General features: G+C 60.8%; 2 protein-coding genes across 3 annotated transcripts; both read left to right on the forward strand.

The window, feature by feature from the left end:
- Positions 1 to 638: 638 nt before the first annotated feature.
- On the forward strand, positions 639 to 3,747 carry LOC118712230 (plasma serine protease inhibitor). Of its 2 annotated transcripts, none has more exons than XM_036425788.2 (4): positions 639 to 1,329; positions 1,639 to 1,909; positions 2,293 to 2,440; positions 3,168 to 3,747. In XM_036425788.2, exons 1-4 carry the CDS (start codon positions 678 to 680, stop codon positions 3,375 to 3,377), a joined length of 1,281 nt encoding a protein of 426 aa, XP_036281681.1. In that variant the 5' UTR covers positions 639 to 677; the 3' UTR covers positions 3,378 to 3,747. The 2 variants fall into 2 exon arrangements, with proteins under 2 accessions (XP_036281681.1, XP_045433165.1); XM_045577209.1 differs by lacking the exon at positions 3,168 to 3,747 and adding an exon at positions 2,808 to 2,994.
- Positions 3,748 to 6,674: 2,927 nt separating this feature from the next.
- LOC118712241 (putative serpin A13) lies at positions 6,675 to 12,468 on the forward strand. The gene is given in 6 exon segments (XM_036425803.2): positions 6,675 to 6,925; positions 8,087 to 8,383; positions 8,385 to 8,674; positions 10,140 to 10,410; positions 11,505 to 11,607; positions 12,109 to 12,468. Coding segments are annotated over 5 exon segments (1,158 nt in total). The 5' UTR covers positions 6,675 to 6,925; positions 8,087 to 8,102; the 3' UTR covers positions 12,322 to 12,468.
- Positions 12,469 to 24,237: the final 11,769 nt, after the last annotated feature.

The raw sequence follows: 24,237 nt of genomic DNA on the forward strand, positions 1-24,237 counted from the left end.
AGGGGAGAGGGAGAGGAGAGAAAGGAGAGAGAGAGAGAGAGAGAGAGAGGAGAGAGGGGGGGGGGAGAGAGGGAGGGAGAGAGGGAGAGAGGAGGCGAGAGAGAGATAGGGAGGGGGGGGGAGAGGGGAGAGAGGGAGAGAGAGGGAGGGAGAGAGGGAGAGAGAGAGAGAGGGAGAGAGAGGGAGGGAGGGAATGACCCCGCAGCAGAGCCCAGGAAATGGGGTCTCGGGTGGAGGGGTGGCCCTGGCCAGGCGCTGCCACACCCACAGCGCACACTCCTCGAGCTTCAGGTCTGTGCCTGCATTTGACTCATTTTTCCAAAATAGATATTTTTATTGATGTCAGAGAGGAAGAGAGAGCGGGAGAGTGAGAGAGAGTGATATCAGTGATGAGAGCAATCATTTGTAATTCTGTGTATCACTGTGATTACCCCCCTCACTGGAACCAGGTCTGCAACCAGGGCACATGCCCTGACCGGGAATCGAACCGGGACCTCCTGGGTCACAGACTGGCACTAACCTGGAGCCCCAGCCTTTCTCTGGGAGGTGGCTCTTCATTGTGGGTTCTCGGGAGCCGGCCTCCCCACGCCCACCGGCTCTGTCCCCTGAGCAGCCCGCGGGCCACACCACCTCCTGAGCCGTCCTCTCCCTCTCCCTCCAGCACCAGAGGCTCCGCCATGCAGCTCTGCCTGCTCCTCTGCCTGGCGCTGCTCAGCCCACAGGGCGCCAGCCTCCGCCACCGGCACTCCTGGACCAAGAAGAGGGACAGGGAGCTGCCGGCCACGGCCGCCACGGCCACGGCCACGGCCGCCACGGCCGCCACAGCCACCCCTGCTCACAGGAACTTCACCTTCGACCTCTTCAGGGCCTTGGTGGCCGCCAGCCCCGGCCAGAACATCCTCTTCTCCCCGCTGAGCGTCGCCATGCCGCTGGCCATGGTCTCCCTGGGGGCGCGGGCCGCCACGAAGGCGCAGATCCTGGAGGGCCTGGGCCTCCGCGCCCGGGGGGGCCCCGAGGAGGAGGCCGCACTGCACCGGGGCTTCCAGCGGCGGCTGCAGGGGCTGCGCCGGCCCCGGGGGGACCTGCAGCTGAGCCTGGGCAGCGCGCTGTTCGTCCGGCCGGCCGTGCGTGTCCGGGACGCCGTCCTGAGCGCCCTGAGGACCCTGTACCTGGCCGACGCCGTGCCCACCCGCTTCGAGGACCCCGCGGCGGCCCAGAGGCAGATCAACGCGTACGTGGCCCAGCGGACGGAGGGCAGGATCGTGGACCTGGTGAAGGACCTGGACAGCTCGGAGGCCATGGTCCTGGTGAGCTACATCTTCTTCAGAGGTGAGGCCCTGGCTCCACCTGCACTTCCCCATTCTGCTCCGCTGCTTCAGTGAAAAGCATGCTCCAGCCCCGTCAGTGTGGCTCAGTGGATAGAGCGTCAGCCCGGGACCAAACGGTCCCAGGTTCGATTCCTGTCAGGGGCATGTCCCTTGGTTGCAAGTTCCTCCCCAGCCCCAAATAACAAAGGGGCCGTGGGACTCAGCAGCCCCTGGTGGCTCTAAAGGGGGTGACCTCTGGGGAATGGGTTCTTGTCCGAGTGTCCCCCCCCCCCACCGCTGAGAATCCCGTCTCTGTCCCATCTGCCTCCAGCTAAGTGGGAGACGCGCTTTGACCCCCAGAGCACCCGCCAGCAGGCCTTCCACGTGGCCCCGCAGACGGCGGTGCAGGTGCCCATGATGAGGCGCGAGGGCGAGTTCGACTACCTCCTGGACCGCAGCCTCTCCTGCAGGGTCGTGGGGCTGCCCTACCACAGCAACGCCACTGCCCTCTTCATCCTCCCCGGCGAGGGCCGCATGGAGAAGGTGGAGGCCGGCCTGGACCAGCACACCCTGGACAGGTGGCTCAGGAAGCTCACCAAGAGGTATTTCCCACGGGACTGGCCAGCCCAGCCCTGCACCCCGCCCAGGGAGGCCGTGTCCCTGGGCCAAGCTGGGGCCGAGCACTCACCAGCCCAGGAGCCGCTCCGAGCCGGAGGCATCAGGGACGGCCCGGCCCCGGGGCCTGGCCCAGGTGCTGGGGTTGGGGCCGGACGCTGCTTTCCTGGCAGTGCCATCGGAGAGGGCAGTGAGCCCTGGGCGGCCCAGTCCCAGTCCAGAGCGGCACAGACTCCCCTCTAGACTGGGGGCCAAGGGTCACGTGGAGCTGAGGGGAGACGGCAGGGACGTGAGTCGACAACCATGTGCTCTGGAAGACTCTAGAAAGGTCCTCTTCTCCTCTCCTCTCCTCTCCTCTCTTCTCCTCTAGGAAGCTCCAGCTCTACCTTCCCAAGTTCTCCATCGAGGGCTCCTACCAGTTGGAGAAGGTCCTCCCCAGGCTGGGCATCCGGGACCTCTTCACCTCCCACGCCGACCTGGCCGGCTTCACCAACCACTCCGGCATCCAGGTGTCCCAGGTGAGCGGGCCTGGGCTCCTGCCTCGAGACATCCTGTTCTTTCTGATCTGTTCTGTTCTGTTCTACTTGTTCTATTATTTCTACTCTATTCTATTCTATTCTATTCTATTCATTCTATTATGTCTATTCTATTCTATTCATCCTATTCTATTCTATTCTATTCATTCTATTCTATTAATCCTATTATTTCTATTCTATTCTATTCTATTCTATTCTATTCTATTCTATTCTATTCATTCTATTCTATTTCTATTCTATTATGTTCTATTCTATTCTTTTGTTCCGCCCCATCATATCCCATCCCATCCCACCCCACCCCACTCCTCTCCACATTCCATATTCTTTCTTCCTCCTCTTTTCCTTCAAGAAGCAGTCTCAGTGTCTCATACCCTCTGTGCAATGAGAAGCCACACCCAGCCTGCCTTGGGGGAAGGAGCCCTGGATTAAACCATCAAAACTCAAAACCAGGCGGCAACTCCTCCCTCCTTAGCTGTGTGGCCTCCAGCGATGCCCTGACCTCTCTGAGCCCCCTCCCTCTGTAAAGTCTGAGCGGCCACCCTGGCCGCGAGAACTCACTGAAACGCGCGGGCTGTGCGCCCGGCCATCGCCTCGCTCCCACCTGCGGGGGCGCGGCTGTGGGGGCCTTGGTCAGGGACTCCGGGGCGGCAGTGGCTTTGCCCGGGGGCCGGCCCCGCCCGCCCGGTGAGTGGTGCCCTGTCTCCGGCAGATGGTGCACAGAGCCGTGGCGGAGGTGGACGAGGCGGGGACCCAAGCAGCCGCGGCCACGGGCGTGGTGTTCGCGTTCCGGTCGGCCCGAGTGGGCGCCCAGATGCTGGTGTTCGACAGGCCCTTCCTGCTGGCGATCCTGAGCCCGGAGGGCGTGCTCTTCCTGGGCAAGGTGGTCCGCCCCGCGGGGGGGCCCGCCCCCTCCCCCTGAGCCCGGCCCCCAGCGGAGGGGCGCTCTGCGGCCGTCCGTCTGTGCGGCCTCAGGAGACGTGCGCTTAGGGACCGGCGAGGCTTCGGCAAGCAGCAGCAGCAGCAGTAGCAGCACCAACTCGGTGCCAGGACAGCTTCTTCCCACGCCCGGCGAGGCCAGGCACCCCATGCAGCGCGGGGGACACCCGGTCCCGCCTCCCCCTCACCAGTGGCCATTCCCACTGAGGCCCCAGAGCTGGATGGACTCGTCCGAGGCAGCACGGCAGTTAGAGGCCCAGGATGACCCCTGGCTCCCAGCCCAGCCACCAGCTCCACAGGATGGCGGTTCCAGCAGACATTCCGCCAGGAAGCCTGTGCCCAAGCCGAGCCCCATCCTGACAGCGGGAGGGGGCTGGGAGGGAGGCGGCAGTGTGGCCCTGGCTGGCCAGCCGGCTGTGTGACGTGGGGTCATGCTTCCCGCTCCGGACTCGATTTCTCCGCAGACGCACTGAAGGCTCAGGTGGAGGACGGAAGGGTCCTGACATCGGTCCAAAGGCTGGGGTGTCACCTGCCAGTCACCGCGGATGTCAGCCCTGCTCCTTTGAGAAAGCGAGGGGACCGTGGGGGGACGTGGCCCGCCCAGGCCGTACCATCCCGGGAGGAAGTCACCGCCCCGGGGCGTGGCCGGGGGAGTGGGAGGCCTGGCGTGGGCTGTCGTTGGGAGACACCTGCCTGGGTGCAGGCCGTGGGGCCGCCGTAGCAATAAAGCATTTGCAGACACGGTGTCATTGTCCTGAGGGGGCGGCTCTGGGAATGGTGGCCTTCCCGGCGCGTCCGGCGAGGTGCCAGGCGCTGGCTGCGCCTCCCTTCACAACATCCCCCCCGAAGCGGCGTACTGTCCCCATTTCACAGACGGGCACAGTGAGGCCGGCGGAGAGCAGGCGGCTTCCCCGTCAGCTCTGGGGGGCGAGGCGGGATCAGCCTCTGATCAGGCCGGCCTCACGTGAGCGCTGTGCTCCGGTGGAGCAGACGTGAGCAGGAAACAGAGGCCGGAGTCAGCCCACCTTGGCCTCAAGCTCCCCCCGCCCCCCTCTTTCCCCTCCCCCCAGTGACCCAGGCAGGGCACCCTCCTTACAGAACACACCCATTTCCCTGTCCATCCACCTTAAAGGGCCCTGGATGAAAAGCAAACCAGTATTTCCCTCAGTCTCACCCCGTCCCCTGCCCTCCTGCCCCCAGCTCTGCCCCTGCTCTGCGCACTCTCCCTGCAGACATGCCCCATGCCCTGGCCTTGCTCTCCGAGGGGCTGCCCACACGCTGACCCGGGGTCCGGACAGCGTCACACAGGGTGCCCCTGAGAACTAACAAGACGGAACCCCAGGCTGTGACCATCTCCCAGGGTCCTAAGCACCTCCTCTTACCAGCCAGAGGGGACACTATGTATCCGCGATGGACCTCCGTAATCCCTGGACAGCCCTGCACAGCGGCTTGTGCCCATCTCACTGAGGGGAGCCGAAGTGCCTGCCGGGAGCCCGCAGCTGACGGCAGGGCCCAGCCCTGGCTCTGGGACCCAGGTGGCATGCCTTGGCTGGTGGCAGGGCAGCTGGCTCACCCCAGCCAGACAGCTTGTCTGCGTCTGTGACTCAAGCTCAGGACGGCTTCCCGGGTCCGGGCCTCCTGGCCGGCCGGGGGGCCTCTCCCTTGTGACTTGCTGCCTCTGCTTCGGCAAACACGCCTGGTGGTTACCCGGCCAGGCCAAGGCCGGGAGCCCTCCCCGTGGGACGGGAAGGCCGAGGTCCAGCGCCGTCTGACGTGACGGGGCACATGGTGGCACAGCAGCTTCTGTGTGCGCCTTTGGGTGGGTGGGCTCTGGGGCTGCGCGGGGGCCGGGCTGTGGGGCGCGCCCTCCAGCGCCCCCGGGGGCCTGGCGGGCTGTGAGACTCCATTGTCACAGGTCTGAGAGGAACACAGTCCTGTAGCAGCCCGGAGGGAAAGACAGAGAGACAGAGACCGAGAGAGACGGAATGAACCTCTGGGTTCGGGAAGACTTTCTGGAAGAGGCGCCACGAGCTGTCCCTGAGGAATGCGCGGGACCAGGACAGACTGCAGTTTGGGGGCAGGAAGGGGCTTCCAGGCCCAGGGCACAGGGGTGGGGAAGAGCATGAGGCTGAGTGGCTGCGGGGTGAGCGGGAAACCCACACCTCCCTCCGGACCAGGAGGGGGAAGGAGGGACCCTGCCACAGCTGGTGGCTCGTCTGCGCCTGGCTTGAGAGTAGTTTGGCCATAATGCTGCACCAGAGCGCTCTAGCGGACGTGCACACGCGCACACACACACACACACACACACACAGGCACACACACCTGGTCCCTCTTGGCCCTCACTGTCCCGGCTGCATGTCAGTAGAGGAACCCACTCAGCCCTCTAGGGGGCGCTCCCTCCATGACTCCTCAGGGAGGATGCCCCTTGGCTTCCACGCCCCGCTGGCCCTGCCCCTGATGGGCCTCACGGTCCCTCCTGGTGCCCAGGTGCTGGGTCTGCAGGTGCCGGTGCCCCTCAGGGCCACTGGTAGGCGTTTCCTGGGGCCGTCATGACCAAGTGGCCAGACCGGGCGGCTTGCCAGCAGAAACAGGTTGTGGGTTCGATTCTAGGTGAGGGCACAGACCTAGGCAGGGGGTTTGATCTCCGGTTGGGGTGCGTATAGGGGACAACCAACTGGTGCTCCTCTCCCCTAGTTCTCTCTGTATTTCTCTTTCTCTCCCTCTTCCTTCTTGCCTCTCTACAATCGAGACAAATACCCTCGGTGAGGACTTAGAGAAGAAGCGGCTGTGTGGGTGTGTAGGTCCAGGCAGGGGTGGGGAGAGGAAAAATAAAGCCAGAATCAGCTAACCCTGGAGAAAGGAAGCCTGCTCCCACCCAGAGCCCACGCCCCCGTCACCTTTGTCCCTCCGCCACCTGCCAGGCGGAGCCGGTGTGTGGGCTGACAGGTTCTGCAAACACTGTGTTTGTGCCGCGCTGAGTGGCCGGGCCGCAGACGCCCCTCGAGCGAGGCACTGCGATGTGAAAGGAACAGCAGTCTTGGCATTGGGAAGAGTGGGAGCCCACACCCCGAGGAGGCCAGCCCGTGGCGTGGGCTGCGGCCCGTGGCACGCCGCGTGGCAGGAGGTGGTGGCTGCAGTGTGTCTGGGCGGCTGCAGATGCTGCCTGACCCCAGCCTCCCTGGACTCCAGCATCCCACAGGGGGCACTATGTTGCTCCTGGCCCCCGGGAGGGGGAGAGGCGGGAGGAACCGAGGCTGGGGGCGGGGCAGGCACAAACAGCGATGGACGGAGCTGCTGGCACCAGCCCCGCCCGCGCCGAGCTTGGCCATGTGTGGACCGAACACAGGCGGGCAGTGTGCCTCCTGCCCCGTGTGCTGCGCGTGACGTGGGCTGAGGGCAGCCTGGGACAGCCTGCTAGTCCAGCCCCCCAGCCCGCCCAGCCCTCCCGCAGGACTGGCTTCGGTGTCCCAGGCCACGCCGGCTGCGGGGTCCCTCTGCTCTTTTGAAGGCTCCAGAAAACCTTGGTTTCAGGTGAGTGGGGGCTGCCAGAGTGGGGGGGACGGCTGGAGCCGGAGCCATGGCCCCCAGCCAGCGTGGTGGACCTGCCGCACGTCACCTCACGAGTCACACAGAAGCAGTCACATATGTGAACACACATGTACACAGGACAGCAGCGCCTGGCTGAGCGAGCAGGACTCCTCCCTGCACCCTGCACTGCCCCGCTGCCCCATACCTCCTCTGCGCTCTGCAAGTCCAAGGGCGCATCCTGGTGGGAAGAGGGGCCAGCGGGAGGCTCTGAGCGTGCCCGGGGGACGCGCTGTGTGAGCAGGACAGGAGGCGGGGGAGCTGGGAGGCCGCACAGGGCAGAGCGGCTGCCGTGGTTCAGGGGATTGAGCCTGAAGCCTCTGGGTGCTGCCCCTCGGGGCAAACCAATGGAACCCTGCGTGCCCTTCGGGGCCAGGCGCCCACGGGGGCAGTGGGTGGTGTGGCTGCTTCTGTTCAGATGGGATGCTGCTTGGGGGTCCCTCACATCTCACGGTGACTCCACCCCACCAGGCTCTGGGTTCAAGTCCTGACTTCACCACCTACCAGCTGTTTGACTTCAGGTGAATTACTTAGCCTTTCCTCTGTCTTCTTATCTGTGACATGGGGGTGTGAACACTGTGACATGAGGGTGTGAACACTGTGACATAGGGTGTGAACACTGTGACCTGGGGTGGGAGCACTGTGACATGGGGGTGTGAACATTGTGACCTGGGGTGTGAATACTCTGACATAAGGTGTGAACATTGTGACTTGGGGTTTTAACACTGTGACATGGGGTGTGAACACTGTGACATGGGGTGTGAACACTGTGACATGGGGGTGTGAACACTGTGACATGAGGGTGTGAACACTGTGACATGAGGGTGTGAACACTGTGACATGGGGTGTGAACACTGTGACCTGGGGTGTGAACACTGTGACATGAGGGTGTGAACACTGTGACCTGGGGTGTGAACACTATGACATGGGGTGTGAACGCTGTGACATGGGGTGTGAACATTGTGACATGGGGTGTCAGAGCCGTGCCTCCCCCGTAGTGCTGTGAGGATGAAGAGGGGAGGCCAGGGAAGTGTGGGCACAGAGCAGACACTGGATACCAGTGAGTACTATTCCCTTTGTTGTTGTTGTCCTCGCCCCTGCTTCCAGACCAAGGACTCCGAGGATGAAGGCCCCCCGATGGTGGCTGCTTGTCCTTGCGCTCACGGCCGTGGGCCATTGCCTGGCCCTGGCCAACCAGGAGGACTCTGGGCCCATGCCCGGCCCCCAGGACGGGCCTCCCGGGCCGGCCCTGCCCTGCCATAAGCTCTCTGTGAGCAACATAGACTTTGCCTTCAACCTCTACAGACAGCTGGCCTCCGAGGCCCCGGGAGAGAACGTCCTCTTCTCCCCGGCCAGCATCTCCCTGGCCTTGGCCACGCTCTTCCTCGAGGCCCCTGCCGCCAGCAGCCCTGGAGGGCCTGGGCTTCAACCTCAGCCTGGTTTCCGAGGCCGAGATCCAGGAGGGCTTCCGGGACCTGCTGCTCAGGCTCCCCGTGCAGAGCCCCCCGCTCCTCCTGACGGTGGGCCAGCGCAGGTTCCGCGGCCTGGGCCCGGGGGCCGCCCGGGGCCCGGCGGCCGCCCAGACGGACATCCGGGAGCACGTGGAGAAGCAGACCCAGGGGCAGCTTGGCGCCTGGGTGGAGGAACTCAGCGACGCCACCAAGGAGGTCCTGGTGAGTCACCTGCTCCTCAGAGGTAAGAGGGGGTCCATCCCTTGGCCCTCCCTCCGGGGCCCCAATCGCACCGCAGCCCCACTCCTCACAGCATCCAGAGCCTCCCTGCTGACTTCCAAATAGGAGGTCCACGGAATCCTCGATGCTTCTGCTTGAATACCTCCAGCGGCGGGGAGCTCACCACCTATCGCCTTTTAATACTTCTTGTTGAGGTTTTTTCAAAGAAGGATTTTCTCCAGCCTGAGTGTACACGCCCTCCCTGGGGAGCTCGCTTACAATGCGGGCGTCTTGCACGTGTCCCCAGAAGATTCTGATTTCGGGGCCAGGTCAGTCAGGGACCCCAGACCCTGCGCGTGAGGACGGTCTCCGTCCTCCCGCGGGGACGCTGCTGCAGGGGGCCGGTGACCTCCACTGGGAGTGAGCCCCGGTCCTCCGGCAGGTCCGGGGGCATGGGTGAGAGCAGGGAGGACCCGGCGCTGGGAGAGCAATGAGATCACGTGCTCGCTCCTCAATCACCCACTCCCTCAGCAGAGGAGCCGGACCCTCGTGTGTGCACAGTGAGTGCTCCGTGGGTCTCCGGGAACTCACACCCACGTCTCCGTGTGACCTTCCCCCAGATGAAGCTCAGGCTGTGGCTAACGTTTCCCTTTCACACGTGATCAGACGGATTCATGTTAAAAGAAGAAGCGATTTGGCCTGAGCCTCTAAGGCATGACGTAACTACATGCCTACGAATAGTTCTCGTTTGGCGTATGTAAGATTACACACAAACAATCCGAATACTGTCATGCCGGTCACTGTGCATATTTGATTTTACTGAACTCTCCTCACAGCCCAACAGGCGATGTTATTCTGTTCACTAGAGAGACGGGGAAACTGAGGCCCAGGGTTAGGTGACTTGCCTTGGGCCTGCCAGCCAGGCCGAGCCGACCCCTCAGATCCACACGTGTTTTAGAGCAGCTGGCACCACATGCTGGTTTTTTTCCCTTTAAACTTCACCACCTCTGGTCTTAACCGGTTGGCTCAGTGGATAGAGCGTCGGCCTGCAAACTGAAGGGGCCCGGGTTCGATTCTGGCCAAGGGCACGTGCCCAGGTTGTGGGCTCGATCACAGTGGGGGGTGTGCAGGCGGCAGCAGGTCAATGATTCTCTCTCATCACTGATGTTTCTCTCTTCCTCCCCCTTTCTCTCTGAAATCAATAAAAGTATACTTTAAAACATTTTTTTTAATTAACCACCCAGAAAGAGGGTGAGGAGGCCAGAGAGCACACAGCCTTCCCTCTCTGGCTCTGTCCGTCCCTGTCCCTGAGCCAGCGCTCCCCGTCTCACAGAGACACAGCGAGGGCACAGGGATGAGGGACAGGCCGGGGGCAGTGGGAGCGGGGCTTGGCGTCCACTGTGCACCCCCCATCCCGGGGGCTGCCCGCGGGGTGACCCGGGGCCCGTCCTCCCTCCTCCACGGCGACCCCGCTGCTCTCGTCCCCGCAGCCGGATGGGCGCGGCCCTTCGACCCGAGAGCCACGGGCCCGAAGGAGTTCTTTGTGGACGAGCGCAGGGCCGTGCCGGTGCCCATGATGCGGCAGAAGGCCCGCCACCGCCTGCTGCACGACCGCGAGCTGCAGTGCACGGTGCTGCAGATGGCGCACGCCGCCAACGCCTCCACCTTCTTCGTCTTCCCGCGGCCCGGCGCGCTGGCGCAGCTGGAGGACGCCCTGCTGCCCGAGACCCTCATCAAGTGGGACCGGCAGCTCCGGGCCAGGCAGGCTCACAGCGGGCAGCCCCAGTGATGGTCCCCCCGGGCCCTAACCCCCCGGGTCCTGACCCCCTGGACCCTGTCCCCCAGGCCCTGTCCCCCAGGCCCTGTCCCCCCGGGCACTGTCCCCCAGGCCCTGTCCCCCTGGCCCTGTCCCCCTGGACCCTGTCCCCCCGGGCCCTGTCCCCCCGGGCACTGTCCCCCTGGACCCTTGTCCCCCAGGCCCTGTCCCCCCAGGCCCTGTCCCCCCGGGCACTGTCCTCCCAGGCCCTGTCCCCCCGGGCCCTGTCCCCCCGGGCACTGTCCCCCCGGGCACTGTCCCCCAGGGCCCTGTCCCCCTGGACCCTGTCCCCCTGGACCCTGTCCCCCTGGGCACTGTCCCCCTGGACCCTGTCCCCCCGGGCACTGTCCCCCCGGGCCCTGTCCCCCCGGGCACTGTCCCCCCGGGCACTGTCCCCCAGGGCCCTGTCCCCCTGGACCCTGTCCCCCTGGACCCTGTCCCCCTGGGCACTGTCCCCCAGGCACTGTCCCCCTGGACCCTGTCCCCCAGGCCCTGACCCCCCGGGCCCTGTCCCCCTGGACCCTGTCCCCCTGGACCCTGTCCCCCAGGCCCTGTCCCCCAGAGCCCTGACCCCCCGGGCACTGTCCCCCAGGGCCCTGTCCCCCCGGGCCCTGTCCCCCCGGGCCCTCCCCCCCTCCCCCCCGAGAACAGATGTTGAATGGAGGATGGAGGGCGCAGGACAGATGTTGAATGGGGGACAGAGGGCCCAGGACAGATGTTGAGTGGAGGATGGAGGGCCCAGGACAGATGTTGAATGGGGGACAGAGGGCCCAGGACAGATGTTGAATGGGGGACAGAGGGCCCAGGACAGATGTTGAATGGGGGACAGAGGGCCCAGGACAGATGTTGAGTGGAGGACGGAGGGCCCAGGACAGATGTTGGATGGAAAGGAGGGGCTGGAGGGGCAGGGAGACCAGAGGAGGGGGGTGAGAAGCTGCAGACCTGGAGCTGCGTTGGGCCGAGGCTGGAGCATACAGAGCACCTGGGACACACGCAGCTGCTTCTGGAGTCTCAACAGCGAGCCCATCTGTCTCCGCAGAGAACTCGACTTCCACTTCCCCAAGTTCTCCATCGCCAGCACGGCCCACCTGGAGCTGCTCCTCCCAGGAGCGGCTGTTCAGCCCGGCCTGAACGTCTCCAAGGTAACCTGGGCCCCGGTTCACGGCGGGGTCTCCATGGCTGCAGAGCGGCTGTTTCCACAACCTGGCGCATCGCCATCTGCGCTCTGCCTGTACCCCATTAGTGCACGTCCGCCCCACAGCACCGGCCGGGCGCAGGCTCCCTGCCCTCGGGGGCAGCCAGGATGGGGGGTTCCTTCCCGGTCATGGGCCCTGGGATACGCTGTGTAGAGAAGAGACTGAGCCGGCCGGCCGGCGGGGCTCAGGGCTGAGCGTCAGCTATGAGCCAGGAGGACCTGGTTCGATTCCCGGTCCGGGCACAGGCCCTGCTTGTGGGCTCCATCCCCAGGGTGGGACGTGCAGGAGGCAGCCAACCAGTGATTCTTTCTCATCATGGAAGGTTCTCTCTCTCTCCACCTCCCTTCCTCTATGAAATCTATAAAAATATTTAAAAAAATAAATAAATAAAGGTCTGGTTGATCCCTCCTGTGGAGTCAGCTGGTGATTCCAGAATGTTCCTTGCAGGTTGCACACAAGGCTGCGATGACGCTGGACGAGGGGGGCACAGAGGCGGCTGCCGCCACCAGCATCCAGCTCACGCCGGGACCCCGCCCCGACCTCGACCCCTCGCCCGCCCCCGACACGGAGGAGTTCAACCGGCCCTTCCTGCTGATGACCTTCCACACGGGCACCGGGAGCCTGCTGCTGCTGGGGAAGGTCGTGAACCCGCTGGGGTGACGGGCTGGCTGACCCCAGGGGTGCGGGACCGGTCGGCATCCGGGTCCTCGGGGCCACGCGTCCCCCGGGGGCCGGGTCCCTCTCCGTCTGGAGGCGCAATGGGGCTGCCTCCACGCCGTGGGGGCTCAGGGCCCCTCGCACTGGCCTCGTGCAGCCACGCAATCACCTGAGTGGACACCCACGCCAGGAGCTCCTGGCTGTGTGTGTGGGTTCAGGGGGCCCGTGGGGGAGGGGAGAGGGGGGCCAGGCTGGGCCCCGAGTGGACACCTGCTGTGTGCCCGGGCACCCTGCATCTGAATCATTTAAAATGAACCCGCATCAGCCTAACGAGACAAGTGTCCGGTGTGACTGTGCGTGGCCTTCAGCTGGTTTCACCGACCGAAGCCTGTCTGTGCCTTCGTGCGGCGGCGGCTGGGCTAAGGCACACCCGAGGCCGCTCACGGGGGCAGCGTGGCTGGCATCGGGGGGGCGGGGGGTTCAAAGCCCGGACCCTGCCTTCCCATCCCCGCGGCCACCGGCGAGGCGCCAGCGTGCTGTGTGCACGGTCGCCGGCCTCCTGAGAGGCCCCCGGCCGATCTCTCTCTTTTTTTTTTTCACAGAGAGGAAGGGAGAGGGACAAAGAGCTAGAAACATCGATGAGAGAGAGTCATCGACCAGCTGCCTCTTGCACATCCCCAACTGGGGATGTGCCCGCAACCAAGGTACATGCCCTTGACCGGAATCGAACCTGGGACCCTTCAGTCTGCAGGCCGACGCTCTATCCACTGAGCCACACGGGTCAGGGCCATCACACGGACTCCGCAGGTCTGAGCTGGCTGGGACTGAGGTCCCGGCGCAGAGGCGGGTCCGGTGCCCCCGGAGCGGGTGCTGGCCGCCCCGTGGCCCAGGGAGGGCGGGGGGCGGCAGGCGGGGCTGAGCAGTCCGGCCATGCTCGCGGAGCCGGCGGAGCTGAGGAAGCTTGCTGTAGGGCCATTTTGGGGGAATCAGTGTCCTGAACGAGGCGTGTGGGCCATGCTGGGCTCCGCTCCACATCAGCCACACACGGAGACTGAGCCCACCTCCTGCTTCGGTGTCTGTGGCTCCGACAGCGGAAGAACCACATCTGAGCCGGCTTTCAGGGCCGAGGCAGTGCCAGGGCGGCCTGGAGGTCGGGGGGCTGGCAGTCGGGTGCTGGCTGCCGGGGCCGGGCTGAAGGTTGAGGGCCTGGAAGTCCTGGGCTGTCCCCACAGGAGAGCAGAGGACAGAGACATGGAGGTCAAGGAGAGAGGGAGAGAGGTGTTAGCACAGACCCAGGCTCATCCTCTCTCTCTCTCTCTCTCTCTCACGCACGCACGCATGCACACACGCACATGCACATGCACACAGACTCGCAGCAGGCGGGCAGGAGGGAGAGCAGCCCGGGGAGGGCGCAGAGCAGGCGGCGGGGCAGGAGCGGAGGGAAATTGCCTCCAGAGGCCCTGGGAGCGCCCGCCGCCGGCACCCAGCGGGTCAGGTCCCCGATCCACTGCCAGGTCCAGGATGTGGGGCGGGCCGGCTGCTGGAGAAAATCTCCCCAAACCAGGCTTGGCGTCCCCTCTGATGGCCCTGCGCCGGGGGGAGGAATGGGGGGGCGGGGAAAGTGGGTCCACACGCACCCCAGTGCCATCCGGCACTGCGGGGCCGCGGTGACCAGGGTCCCTGAGCGAGGCCGCTGCTCCCGGGCAGCAGAGCCGGACACAGAGCCCCGCTGGGAGGAAAGGCTGGGGGCCGGGTCCCCCGAACCCCCCCAACCCTCCCTCTCCCCTCCCGTCGTGAACACACTCACCGCGCGGCCTGCCCGAAGCCCACGTTTCCTTGTTCCTCCTCCTCACCACGGAGCACTGAGCCCAACCTGCCAGGGCTTTTAACGCGCTTTTACCTGTAAAATTACGTCTTATCATCTAGAGCCGTGGTTCTCAGCCTTTCCAATGCCTTCTCCCTCTCTCCTCGGCCTCCGCCTCTGTCCTCTGCTCTCCTGTGGGGACAGCCCAGGACTCCCGGCCCCCAGCCCTCCATGTGGTGGTGACCCCCAACCATAACCTTATGTTCGTTGCTCCTTCATCGCTGTGATTTTGCTGCTGTTAATGAATAACAATGTAAATACCTGCGTTTTCCGATGGGCTTAGGCGACCCCTGTGAGAGGGGTCGTGACCCACGGGCTGAGAACGGCTGCTGCAGAGCCTCAGACCATCGGGACGCCAGGTGAGGTCTCCCCATGCAGCGGGGGCTCAGCTCCCCTCGCCCTCTGCCAGCCTCGTCTCCCCCCCCCACCCCCACACACCCCTCACCCCCCTCACCACCCCCCCCCCCACCCGCCCCTGGCGGGACTCAGCTGTGCACTGACAGAGCGGGGAGCTGGGGGCCGGCGTCAGGGCCCGGGGGCCTCCAATCCCTTAGCTGCCTGGGCCACGCCAGAGGCGCCCTCTGCTGGGAGCTTCCAGCACAGTCTCCCGTGATGTCAGCCAGCGCCGTGTCCCACCACAGAAGCCCCCCTGCAGTGCTCACTGTCCTGTGGCCCATCGCGTGGGAACGTGGGTGAGGGGAAGACCGTCTGTGAGCAGCTCACCTCGCATCCTGAGTCCTCTGCGCCTCCGCCTCTAGTTTAATGACTCTACAGGGGCTTGCCCTGACTGGTGTGGCTCAGTGGATAGAGCGTCGGTCTGCAGACTGAAAGGTCCCAGGTTCGATTCCTGTCAAGGGCATGTACCTTGGTTGCGGGCACATCCCCAGTGGGGGGTGTGCAGGAGGCAGCTGATCGATGTTTCTCTCTCATCGATGTTTCTAACTCTGTCCCTCTCCCTTCCTCTCTGTAAAAAAATCAATAATATATATATTTAAAAACAAAAAGGGGGGAGGGGGGTTGGAGAAGTCAGTAGCTTTTGCACTACACAGAAGGGAGAGGAAGAGGAGGAAGAGGGAGGGGGAGGGAGGAAGGCTCCCTTGCACATGGTGGCAAAGGTTAGGACCGATAGATTGACCGGGAACACACCTGAGAAATGTGCCAGCTGCCGTGGGGAGGGTGTGCCTCCTGTTGCTGAGGATCATCAAGGAGACTCAGACAAATGGGAAGATGCACCCGGGACCCGGACAGGTAGACTCGGCCCCTGAGGATCTCAGTCCTTCCCACACTGAGGTCTGAGTTTAACGGGGACTCAGTGAGATTCCAAAATCCACGTGAAGAAATAAATAAGCAAGAATGGTTAGTAAAACTATAAAAAAAATAAATAAAGTAGGTGTGGGGAGGGCTAGCCTGACCAGACATGAAGACCTATTATAACATTTCCAATTCAAGTGATAAAATTATAATTTATTAATTATAGGACATATAACTAAAACCATATGGTACGAGAATAGACAGACTAATCAACGGAACAAAATAGAAAATCTGCAAATAGTCCCGAATACCTAATGGAATTTGGATTCTGATAAAGAAGGCATTTCAAATTAGTGGAGAAAATGTGGAATTGTCATTAAATTGAGCCAAGACCACAAGGTCTCCATCTGGAGTTAAAAAGTTGGGTCCAACATTTTTGTAGTAATCGTCAGGCCTGTTCAAAAAATTTCCACTCTACCTCTCCTTCCAACCACGTGGTTTGCTTTCATCCGCGAAATGTGAGCATAAGCATCCCCCTTCCAAGAGGAAGCCCTGAGCAGCCAGGGGTGAGTCCCTGAGGCTCAAGGTTCCTGCCACAGAGATTCCCCCGGTGTCCCTGCCAGCGTGTTCTGTCAGCAGGGGCCCGGAGTCCCCAGCCAACCCCAAATAAACCTGAATGTGAGCAAGAGTTAGCTTTGATTGGCCTCAACAACTGGGACGTGGGGTTCTTTGTTACTGCAGCGCACATCTGCTGATCCTGACTATTGCCTTCACAGCACGCACCAGGGTAAATGTCATAGACATTAAAGATTTCAATGTGAAAATGAACGCCATGTCTACAGAAACGGAGTCCCTGCATACAGTGGATACGACGCAGACAAAAAGGATGAGTAAACTCTTCGAGACTTTTGAGGCAGGGATCTGGGGAAATCTCATGCGCCTGTCTCTGGGGACGGGACCGGCGCTGGGAGAGGTATGGAGGAGGGTTTCACTGTATTTCTTTCATCCATTTTGAATTTTGAACCATGGACTGCTACCTCTTGCCAGTCCACGTGGAAGTAAGTTGCAGACATCAAGACGCACATGTACACTTGCACACACGTGAGCCAGCACACAGCAGCCTCAGCGAGGAAGGGACACCCAGGCAGGCGCCCCTACGGCTGGGTGCTGTGTGCAAGCCTAAACATCTGCTCTCGCGATGAACACGCCCAGGCCCCTGGAGACGGGAACGTGTCTCCACGCTTTTTGCCCCACGTCGCCACACGGGGGACACGTGTGTCCAAATGCTGGGAAGGGCGCCGCTCGGTCCCTGTTGGCCCAGAAGCAGAGCTCGCCTCTGACTGGGGAAGGTCTGCGTGCCTGGCCAGGGAAGGTGCGTGCGACCACCTGTCCGCCCGCCGAGCCTGGCCTCGAAGCTCCCTCTCCAGAAGGACCAGCTTCCGCTCTGCTGCTTTTCACGGCGCGGTGTGTGCTGCGTGGGTGCTCCCCGATCAGCACCGCGTCCTCCGTGAAGGCAGCGGAGTGTCTCCCCATCGCACACGGCTCCGTTACTCCCCGGTCTGTGTGACACGGGTCTAGACAAGCCCACGTGACGCTGCGATGGGCTCTGCACCTCGCCAATCATGCCGGGGTCGCCAAGGGGTCTCTGCTCACCACAGTGCTTCATAAGACGGCGTTTTAAAGGAAATAAATCGTGCTGTGTTCGAGCGATTCTAATTTAACATTTCACATGAATGATCATTTGCATTCCGCCCTGGAGAAAAGATCATTGTAAATACTTCAGAAGGAAAAAAACCCACGAGTGGAAGTCACGAACAGCCTTTCCTTTTTCTGTCCTTCGCGTTGTTCCATGACGTGGTTACGCAGGCACATTCCCCTTTTGTGTACTTTGGGTTGAGTTACACCTATTTTTTAATTCGTGTGCTCGTTACTGTCAGTAGGAAATACGGTGTGATAGCCCGGGGCCGGGCCGGGGCACGCCGGCCCTGCTCCAGGAGCAGGAGGGAACAGAGGCGGGTCTGAAGGAGGATCGCAGCAGGTTAGGGGTCTCTGTCTCTGGCCTCACCATCCACCCCAGACGCCCGTCCTCAGAACACCCACACAGGCCTGAAATAACGGCTCTTTCTGAAACGCTCCGCCAGCTTTTAATCACCGAGAATCACAGCGGTGCAGGTTATTGGTCTGTCCTTGTACGGGCACATGTGAACGGGCAGGATGGAATGTGTGTTATTTAGTGGCTGATTATTTAGAGTCCCAGAGACTCAGGCCGGGGGAAGGCAGGCACGAAAAGCCACCGGAGCAGCTGGCTCCCGTGGCCGCGGGCGGGACCGAGGCCTGCCGGCACTGCAGGGCTCACACAGGGAGGAGGCGGGAGGAGGCAGCGGGAGAGCTCTGTGGAGGGAACCAGGTCAGGTCAGCAGGGAACAAACAGGGAGGGTGAGAGGGTGTGGGGCAGTGAAGAGCTGCCAGAGAGTTCATGGAAGAGCCAGTCTGGATATGGAGTGTGTGTGTGTGTGTGAGGGGGGTGGTGCGGGGTGTGCGGGGTGTGTCCCAGATGGTTGAACACACCTGCTCAGTTTAAGAATGCCCCCCTTAGGAATCTTAGGCTTCCCAGGGTAAAAGCCAGCAATCTTCTTTCCCAACTTCCCTTGAGCTAGGGCCCAACCATGTGACCTTGCTCCACCAATCAGAGACAGCCGTGGGAGACTTGGTTGGAAGCCAGTGGTAATGATGAGACAGACCTTGTCCACTCACCTCTCAGACTCCATCCTGCGGAGGCTGGGAACACCCCATGCCCCCATCGCCCTGCTTCCTGTCCGTTCTGGGACTGGCGGGCCCCCGGGAGAAATGTGGCCGCAGTGCTCCTGCCCTGAGCCTCGGAGCCTGCACCCAACCCTCCTGGAGATGCTGTCAGCTGTCAGTTTCCTTTACAGCCCCCCTTTTCTCTTTCAGCCAACTAGCGTGCGCTCTTTTTTAAATATATATATATATATTTTATTGATTTTTTAAAAAATATATTTATTGATTTTTTATAGAGAGGAAGGGAGAAGGATAGAGTTAGAAACATCGATGAGAGAGAAACATCAATCAGCTGCCTCCTACACACCTCCCACTGGGGATGTGCCGGCAACCAACATACATGCCCTTGACCGGAATTGAACCTGGGACCCCTGAGCCCTCAGGCTGACATTCTAGCCACTGAGCCAAACCGGTTTCGACTAGCGTGTGCTCTTTTGCTCACTGATCAGCCCTTCGGGCTCCACAGGGCCTCTCGACTGTGCGGGGCTTCCTGGGGGCTGACGCAAGGCCTCCTGGGCTCCAGCCCAGCTGCTCTGCCTCTGCCTCTTTCACACTCCGAGCTTCCAGAGAAGACTGCATTCATGCAACAACAGCTGCTTCTGCAGCGCCCGCACCTCCTCTCTCCGGGTTTCTATGTCAGCCCTGACCACTTGGCTCTGGGGGGCGGGCCCACCTCTCCCACAAGGTGACGAAGAGAGAATGGGGGCCCAGAGCCATGTTCTCCTCCAGGGTCGTTGACGCCTTCCCAAGATGAGTGGGGGAAGCTCGGCCCAGGGAGGCTGCCCTGCCTGAAAGAGGAACCTGAGGCCAGCCCTAATGGCCCACACGCAGTGCGTTCCACAAGCACAGACCCTCCGCTCTGCCGTCCTGGAGCCACGCCCAGGTGAGCAGGTGAGGCTCATCAGGACGATGGGCGGCACCTGCCTCACCCCGCAGGCTGCAGCCCGGCGGCTGAGCGAGGATCTCTCCGAAAGGCCCCCCTCATGCAGGACCAGGAGCCTCGGGAGCCCAGGGCCTTTGAGGGGCCCCTCTGCATCCCCGATGTCTCCCCTGCGCCTCTTCCCGAAACCTCTATCCATTCTTTTAACCAGCCTGGACTTCCCTCCCATGCACTGGGCCAAATGGAAACAATATAGAAAAAAAAAAAAAATCTGAACCCCAGAACACACTACATAAATCCAAGTGAAATCTGATATTTAAATGGGTATTTGCAAGGATTGTGCATGTGTATCTTACTTTATGGGAAAAAACAATCCTACATAATAAAGAGCTAATATGCTAATTAGACCGGATGGTGGGCAGACCTGCCAGAAGGACCAGTGGGCCGGGGGCAGGGGCACAAGGGCCATGGCAGCTGGGGCTGTGGGGGGCAGAGCCCTGGCACGAATTTCATGCATCAGACCTCTCGTTTATTAATAATGTGATTTCGTTTATTAATTATGTGATTTCTTGTTTATTAATAATGTGATTCTAAGATTAAAACAACAGAATAGCACCTAACACCTGCTGCTTTGGTGAGGTGACCAGACGTCCTACTTTCGGTGGGATAGTCCTGATGTTTAACAATTTGTCCCGTGTCCCATGGCGTCTTAAAAAGTCCCGATTTTTTCACCTTATGCTTTGGGGCCTTGCGTGGCAGATCGGGTTTCCCAAGATGGCCACACAGAAGCGTCCACCTCATATTCACTCCTGGTGACCAGAGCAGCCCCCGTCCGCCCCAGATGCTATTCTCCATTCCCTGGAATCAGAAAGGCTTCTGGCTGCTGCAGAAACGCTGTCATGTGACTTCCAAAGTTAGTTCACACCTGGTTCTCCTGAGCTTTGAGTCCCAGTACCCAGCCACTGGCTGTGAGGAAGCCCAGGTGCCGTGTGGCTGAGGCGGCCAGTAGCCCCAGCCGAGACCCTGGCCTGCAGCCCCAGGAGCCCCAGCCGGCAGCCCCAGCTGCAGCCGGCATCACCTGCCAGGCAGAGAGGGAGGCAGGTGAGGAGTCCAGCCCCGCCAGCATCAGACTAAAATCTCTGGAGAGACCCAAAGGAGAACCGCCCTGCTGAGCCCAGTCAGCCCCCATGTGCGAGTGATACTGATGACGTAACAGTCATCTAAAGCTGCTACAACTGGAGAGTTTATTATTGCAACGGCAGAGAACAGGAATGCACTGTTCTGAGCATCATATCGGCTCATTTCATATTTACGAGAATCCTCTGCTGTAGGTGATGTCGTCTATTATTATTAATAGTATTATTCTCCTCACTTTCATCAATGAAGTAGCTGAGGCTCAGAGAGGTTGAGTAACTAGCTCAGGGCACAAGATGGCTCAGGGTACAGCAGAGACTCAAGCACAGCCCGCCTGCCTTTAGAGCAGTCCATGCTACCCCAGAAAGGGCTGCCTGGTGAAAAGCTGGTTATGAACCAGAGTCACTGAAGGGTGGGAGCAGGGAGTGAAGAGGTGCAGCCATCGTCAGACCTGTGAGGGGGAGGGAGAGTGAGGGCAGGTGTCAGGGCTGTGGGGGGGAGTGAGGGCAGGTGTCAGGGCTGTGGGGGAGGGGAGTGAGGACAGGTGTCAGGGCCGTGGGGGGGGGGGTGAGTGAGGACAGGTGTCAGGGCTGTGGGGGAGGGAGAGTGAGGACAGGTGTCAGGGCCATGGGGGGGGGGGGGAGTGAGTGAGGACAGGTGTCAGGGCTGTGGGGGAGGGAGAGTGAGGACAGGTGTCAGGGCCGTGGGGGGGGGTGAGTGAGGACAGGTGTCAGGGCTGTGGGGGAGGGAGAGTGAGGGCAGGATCAGGCCCTCCTGTGGCCCCGTCCCAGTGGTCACCATTGGTGAGGGAAAGGCAGCTTTGGAGAATCTCAGGCCATCGGCTCGATCTTTTGCCCAAGAGTGACAAGGGTTATGTCCACTCACACTGGCCAGAACCAGTCACCTGACCCACCAACTGCACGGGGCAGGAAGCTCAGCCACCGCCTGGGTGGGGAGAGAGGTGGCTTCTGGGAGCACCGTAGACACTACAGCGTATCCTGCCTGGAGCGCAGTGCACTGGGACCATGTACCTCGAGTCCGTGTTGGTGAGTGAGACTGTGAGCTACTTGTGCATCCTTCTCTCGGGCTCACACTGAGCTCCCCCAGGCCAAAAGCCGCCCGTCTTCTCTGTGGTACCAGTCCTTGCATTGCTCAGGGCTGAGGGTTCAGCAAACCATGCACGTTTCCTGTGTGTACACTGAACATATAAAAGCCTACCGGACCCTTACAACCCAAGACCGGAAAGACAGGTCAACCGTGTTTCCCCAAAAATAAGACATTCTCTGAAAATAAGACCTACTTACAGGTTTCCTTCTGAGTGAAATATAAGGCATCCCTCGAAAATAAGGCCCCCCCTAGGCTAAACATGAGAGATTTGCTCCACTGATTTTTAAAGAAATTGAGTCACAAGAAATCCACCAGGAAATTCAGGAATTGGATTGTTATGATGATGTTCCAGAAGATGATGACATGATTGTCATTGAATAAATGAGTAAATTCTTGATACTGTAGGATTCACAGTTTGTCTGGTTTGTGTTGACAACTACCATACTACCGTACCGTATACAAGTAATAAATTTCCTTTATTTTCATTTAACAATAAATGTGTACTGTATTCTTCTTCATGGAAAAATAAGACATCCCCTGAAAATAAGACCTAGTGCATCTTTGGGAGCAAAAATTAATATAAGACACTGTCTTATTTTCGGGGAAACAGGGTATGATGCACACTGACCACCAGGGGACAGACACTCAATGCAGGAGCTGCCCCCTGGTGGTCAGTGTGCTCCCACAGCCAACCTTCTCCAGCAGCTAACTTCCCTTGGTCCCTCCCCGCAGACCAGCTAACCTCCTAGGTCCCTCCCCCACCCCCCCATGCACAAATTTGTGCACTGGGCCTCTAGTCTATAATAATAAAAGCATAACATGCAAATCAACTGAATGACTGAATAGCAGAACAACCATCCAGACTACCTTCCAGATGACCACGCTATGACATGCACTGGTGCCAGGCCAGCTAAGGTCGGTGTGATGTGATTGGTCAGGGGGCCTGCAATCAATTGCCCCAAAAAGGGAGGCCTAGGCCACTGGCCAGCGATGGCTGTGGTGGGTATGTGGAGCTGGTCAGTGATCTCCCTGCATATGGAGGCTCAGGTCAGCCAAGAAATGGAACCCTACAGCTGTCGCCCAAAGAGGGAGGCAAGTGGTGGCAGGGGAGGGGGAACAGTGCCTCACAGATGGCAAGCAGTGGCAGTGGTGGGGGGACCAGCTGCTGGCAGCCAGGGGAAGGAAAGCCCCGATAGGCCCTGATCATGGGCCAGGCATAGGGACCCTACCTGAAGGGTCCTGGATTGTGATAGGGTGCAAGCGGGCTGAGGGACACCATCCCCATGCACAAATTTCATGCACCAGGCCTCTAGTATTTCAATAAAAAAGCTAATTTAGTCCAGCTGGTATTGCTCAGTGGTTGAGTGTTGACCTATGAACCAGGAGATCACAATTGGATTCCTAATCAGGGCACTTGCCTGGGTTGCAGGCTTGATCCCCAGTGGGGGGCATGAAGGAGTCAGCCAATCAATGATGCTCTCTCACCAGTGATGATTCTATCTCTCTCTCCCTTTTCCTTCCTCTCTGAAATCAATCTACACTAATAAAAGAGAAAGATGCAAATTGACTGCACCTTTGCAATACCCACTAGCCAATCAGGAGTGAGTATGCAAAGTAACCCTACAAAGATGGAGGGCTAATTTGCATATGCAGGTACTGAGTGGCTGGGGGCAGGGCAGCATGGAAATGTGGAAAGGCGGCTCCAGCCCGAGCGAAGGAGGTGCTGGCCACCAGGGGAAGGAAGGCCCATTCTTACACAAATCTTTGTGCATCGGCCTCTAGTACATATTTTAAAGAAGGTAAGGAATCACACGGTCATCAGGGTATTGTCCCTCTTACCTCAGCGTCTCAGAACTCAGGGTCCCTCCCATTCCCTCCTCATTTATCACGGAGGATATCACTGGTCCTCAGTCTGACAGTCAAGGGGCAGGACCCGCCCACTGTCCTCCCTGGGGGTCTCTCTCCTTTCACCTGGTCCAATGAGGGCCGGGGGCGGAGCCTTCCCGCACACAGGCCCGTCCGCTGGAACCTGGGTGAGGAGACGCGTTGTCTCCTGGCTGAGCGCCGGGGACTGGCGAGCATCTGACCCTCCCTGGTGGCTTTCCCAGGGTCGGCCTATTATGAGTGGATCCTGGCTAATGCGGTCACCCTCCCATTTTTCAAGTATGATTTGTGGCTTGACTGCGGCGGGGGAAAGAAATGGAGCCAAGCGCACAGCCCGGGCCATATCCATAACTCACAAGCCAATAAACCCCTGGCCTGCGTGGTGACTTACGGCAGTCTGAGAGGTGTGCGCCCTGGGGCCGGAGAGCGCCCAGATGTTTCCGTTACGGAACGCTGTCGAGTTCACAAGCTGGAGAGAGAATCCAGGCTCCCCAGCGGTGATGGCAGAGTTCAGCCCTGGGTGGAGGCCAAAGTCAGAGTCTTGGCTCCGGGCCCTAGGGCCCAGGAGCAGCCGTGAGCAGGCTGCCCTGGAGAGGAGAGTGCGGCTGAGGCTCCGAGGCTGCGCCTGGCATCTCAGAGGCAACCTCAAAGCATTGCCCGCCTGCGGAGACCCTGGTCATGGGGAGGCCCTGGTCATCCGGGGGGCCTGCCTGCAGAGGCCCCGAGAGAGCACAGGATGACACATCAGCTCGGGAGGCAGGCTGTGAGCAACAGAAAACCAAGGTCAGACAGCTTAAGCCATAAAGGGAATTGATTGGCTCTCTTAGCTGAAAAGTCCAAGTGTGGCTGAGCTTCAGGTGAGGCTTGATCCAGGGGCTCAGGGATGTCACCAGGGAGAAGGCACTGTTTCTCTCTGCCTTCCACCGTGGTTCCCGGTGCCCACAGGGTTTCTCCCTCAAGAAGCAGGATCGCTGCCCCAGGCCCAGCCTCACGGACCAGG

The sequence above is a fragment of the Pipistrellus kuhlii genome, unplaced genomic scaffold (genome assembly GCF_014108245.1).
Source record: "Pipistrellus kuhlii isolate mPipKuh1 unplaced genomic scaffold, mPipKuh1.p scaffold_m20_p_85, whole genome shotgun sequence".
Classification (NCBI taxonomy): domain Eukaryota; kingdom Metazoa; phylum Chordata; class Mammalia; order Chiroptera; family Vespertilionidae; genus Pipistrellus; species Pipistrellus kuhlii.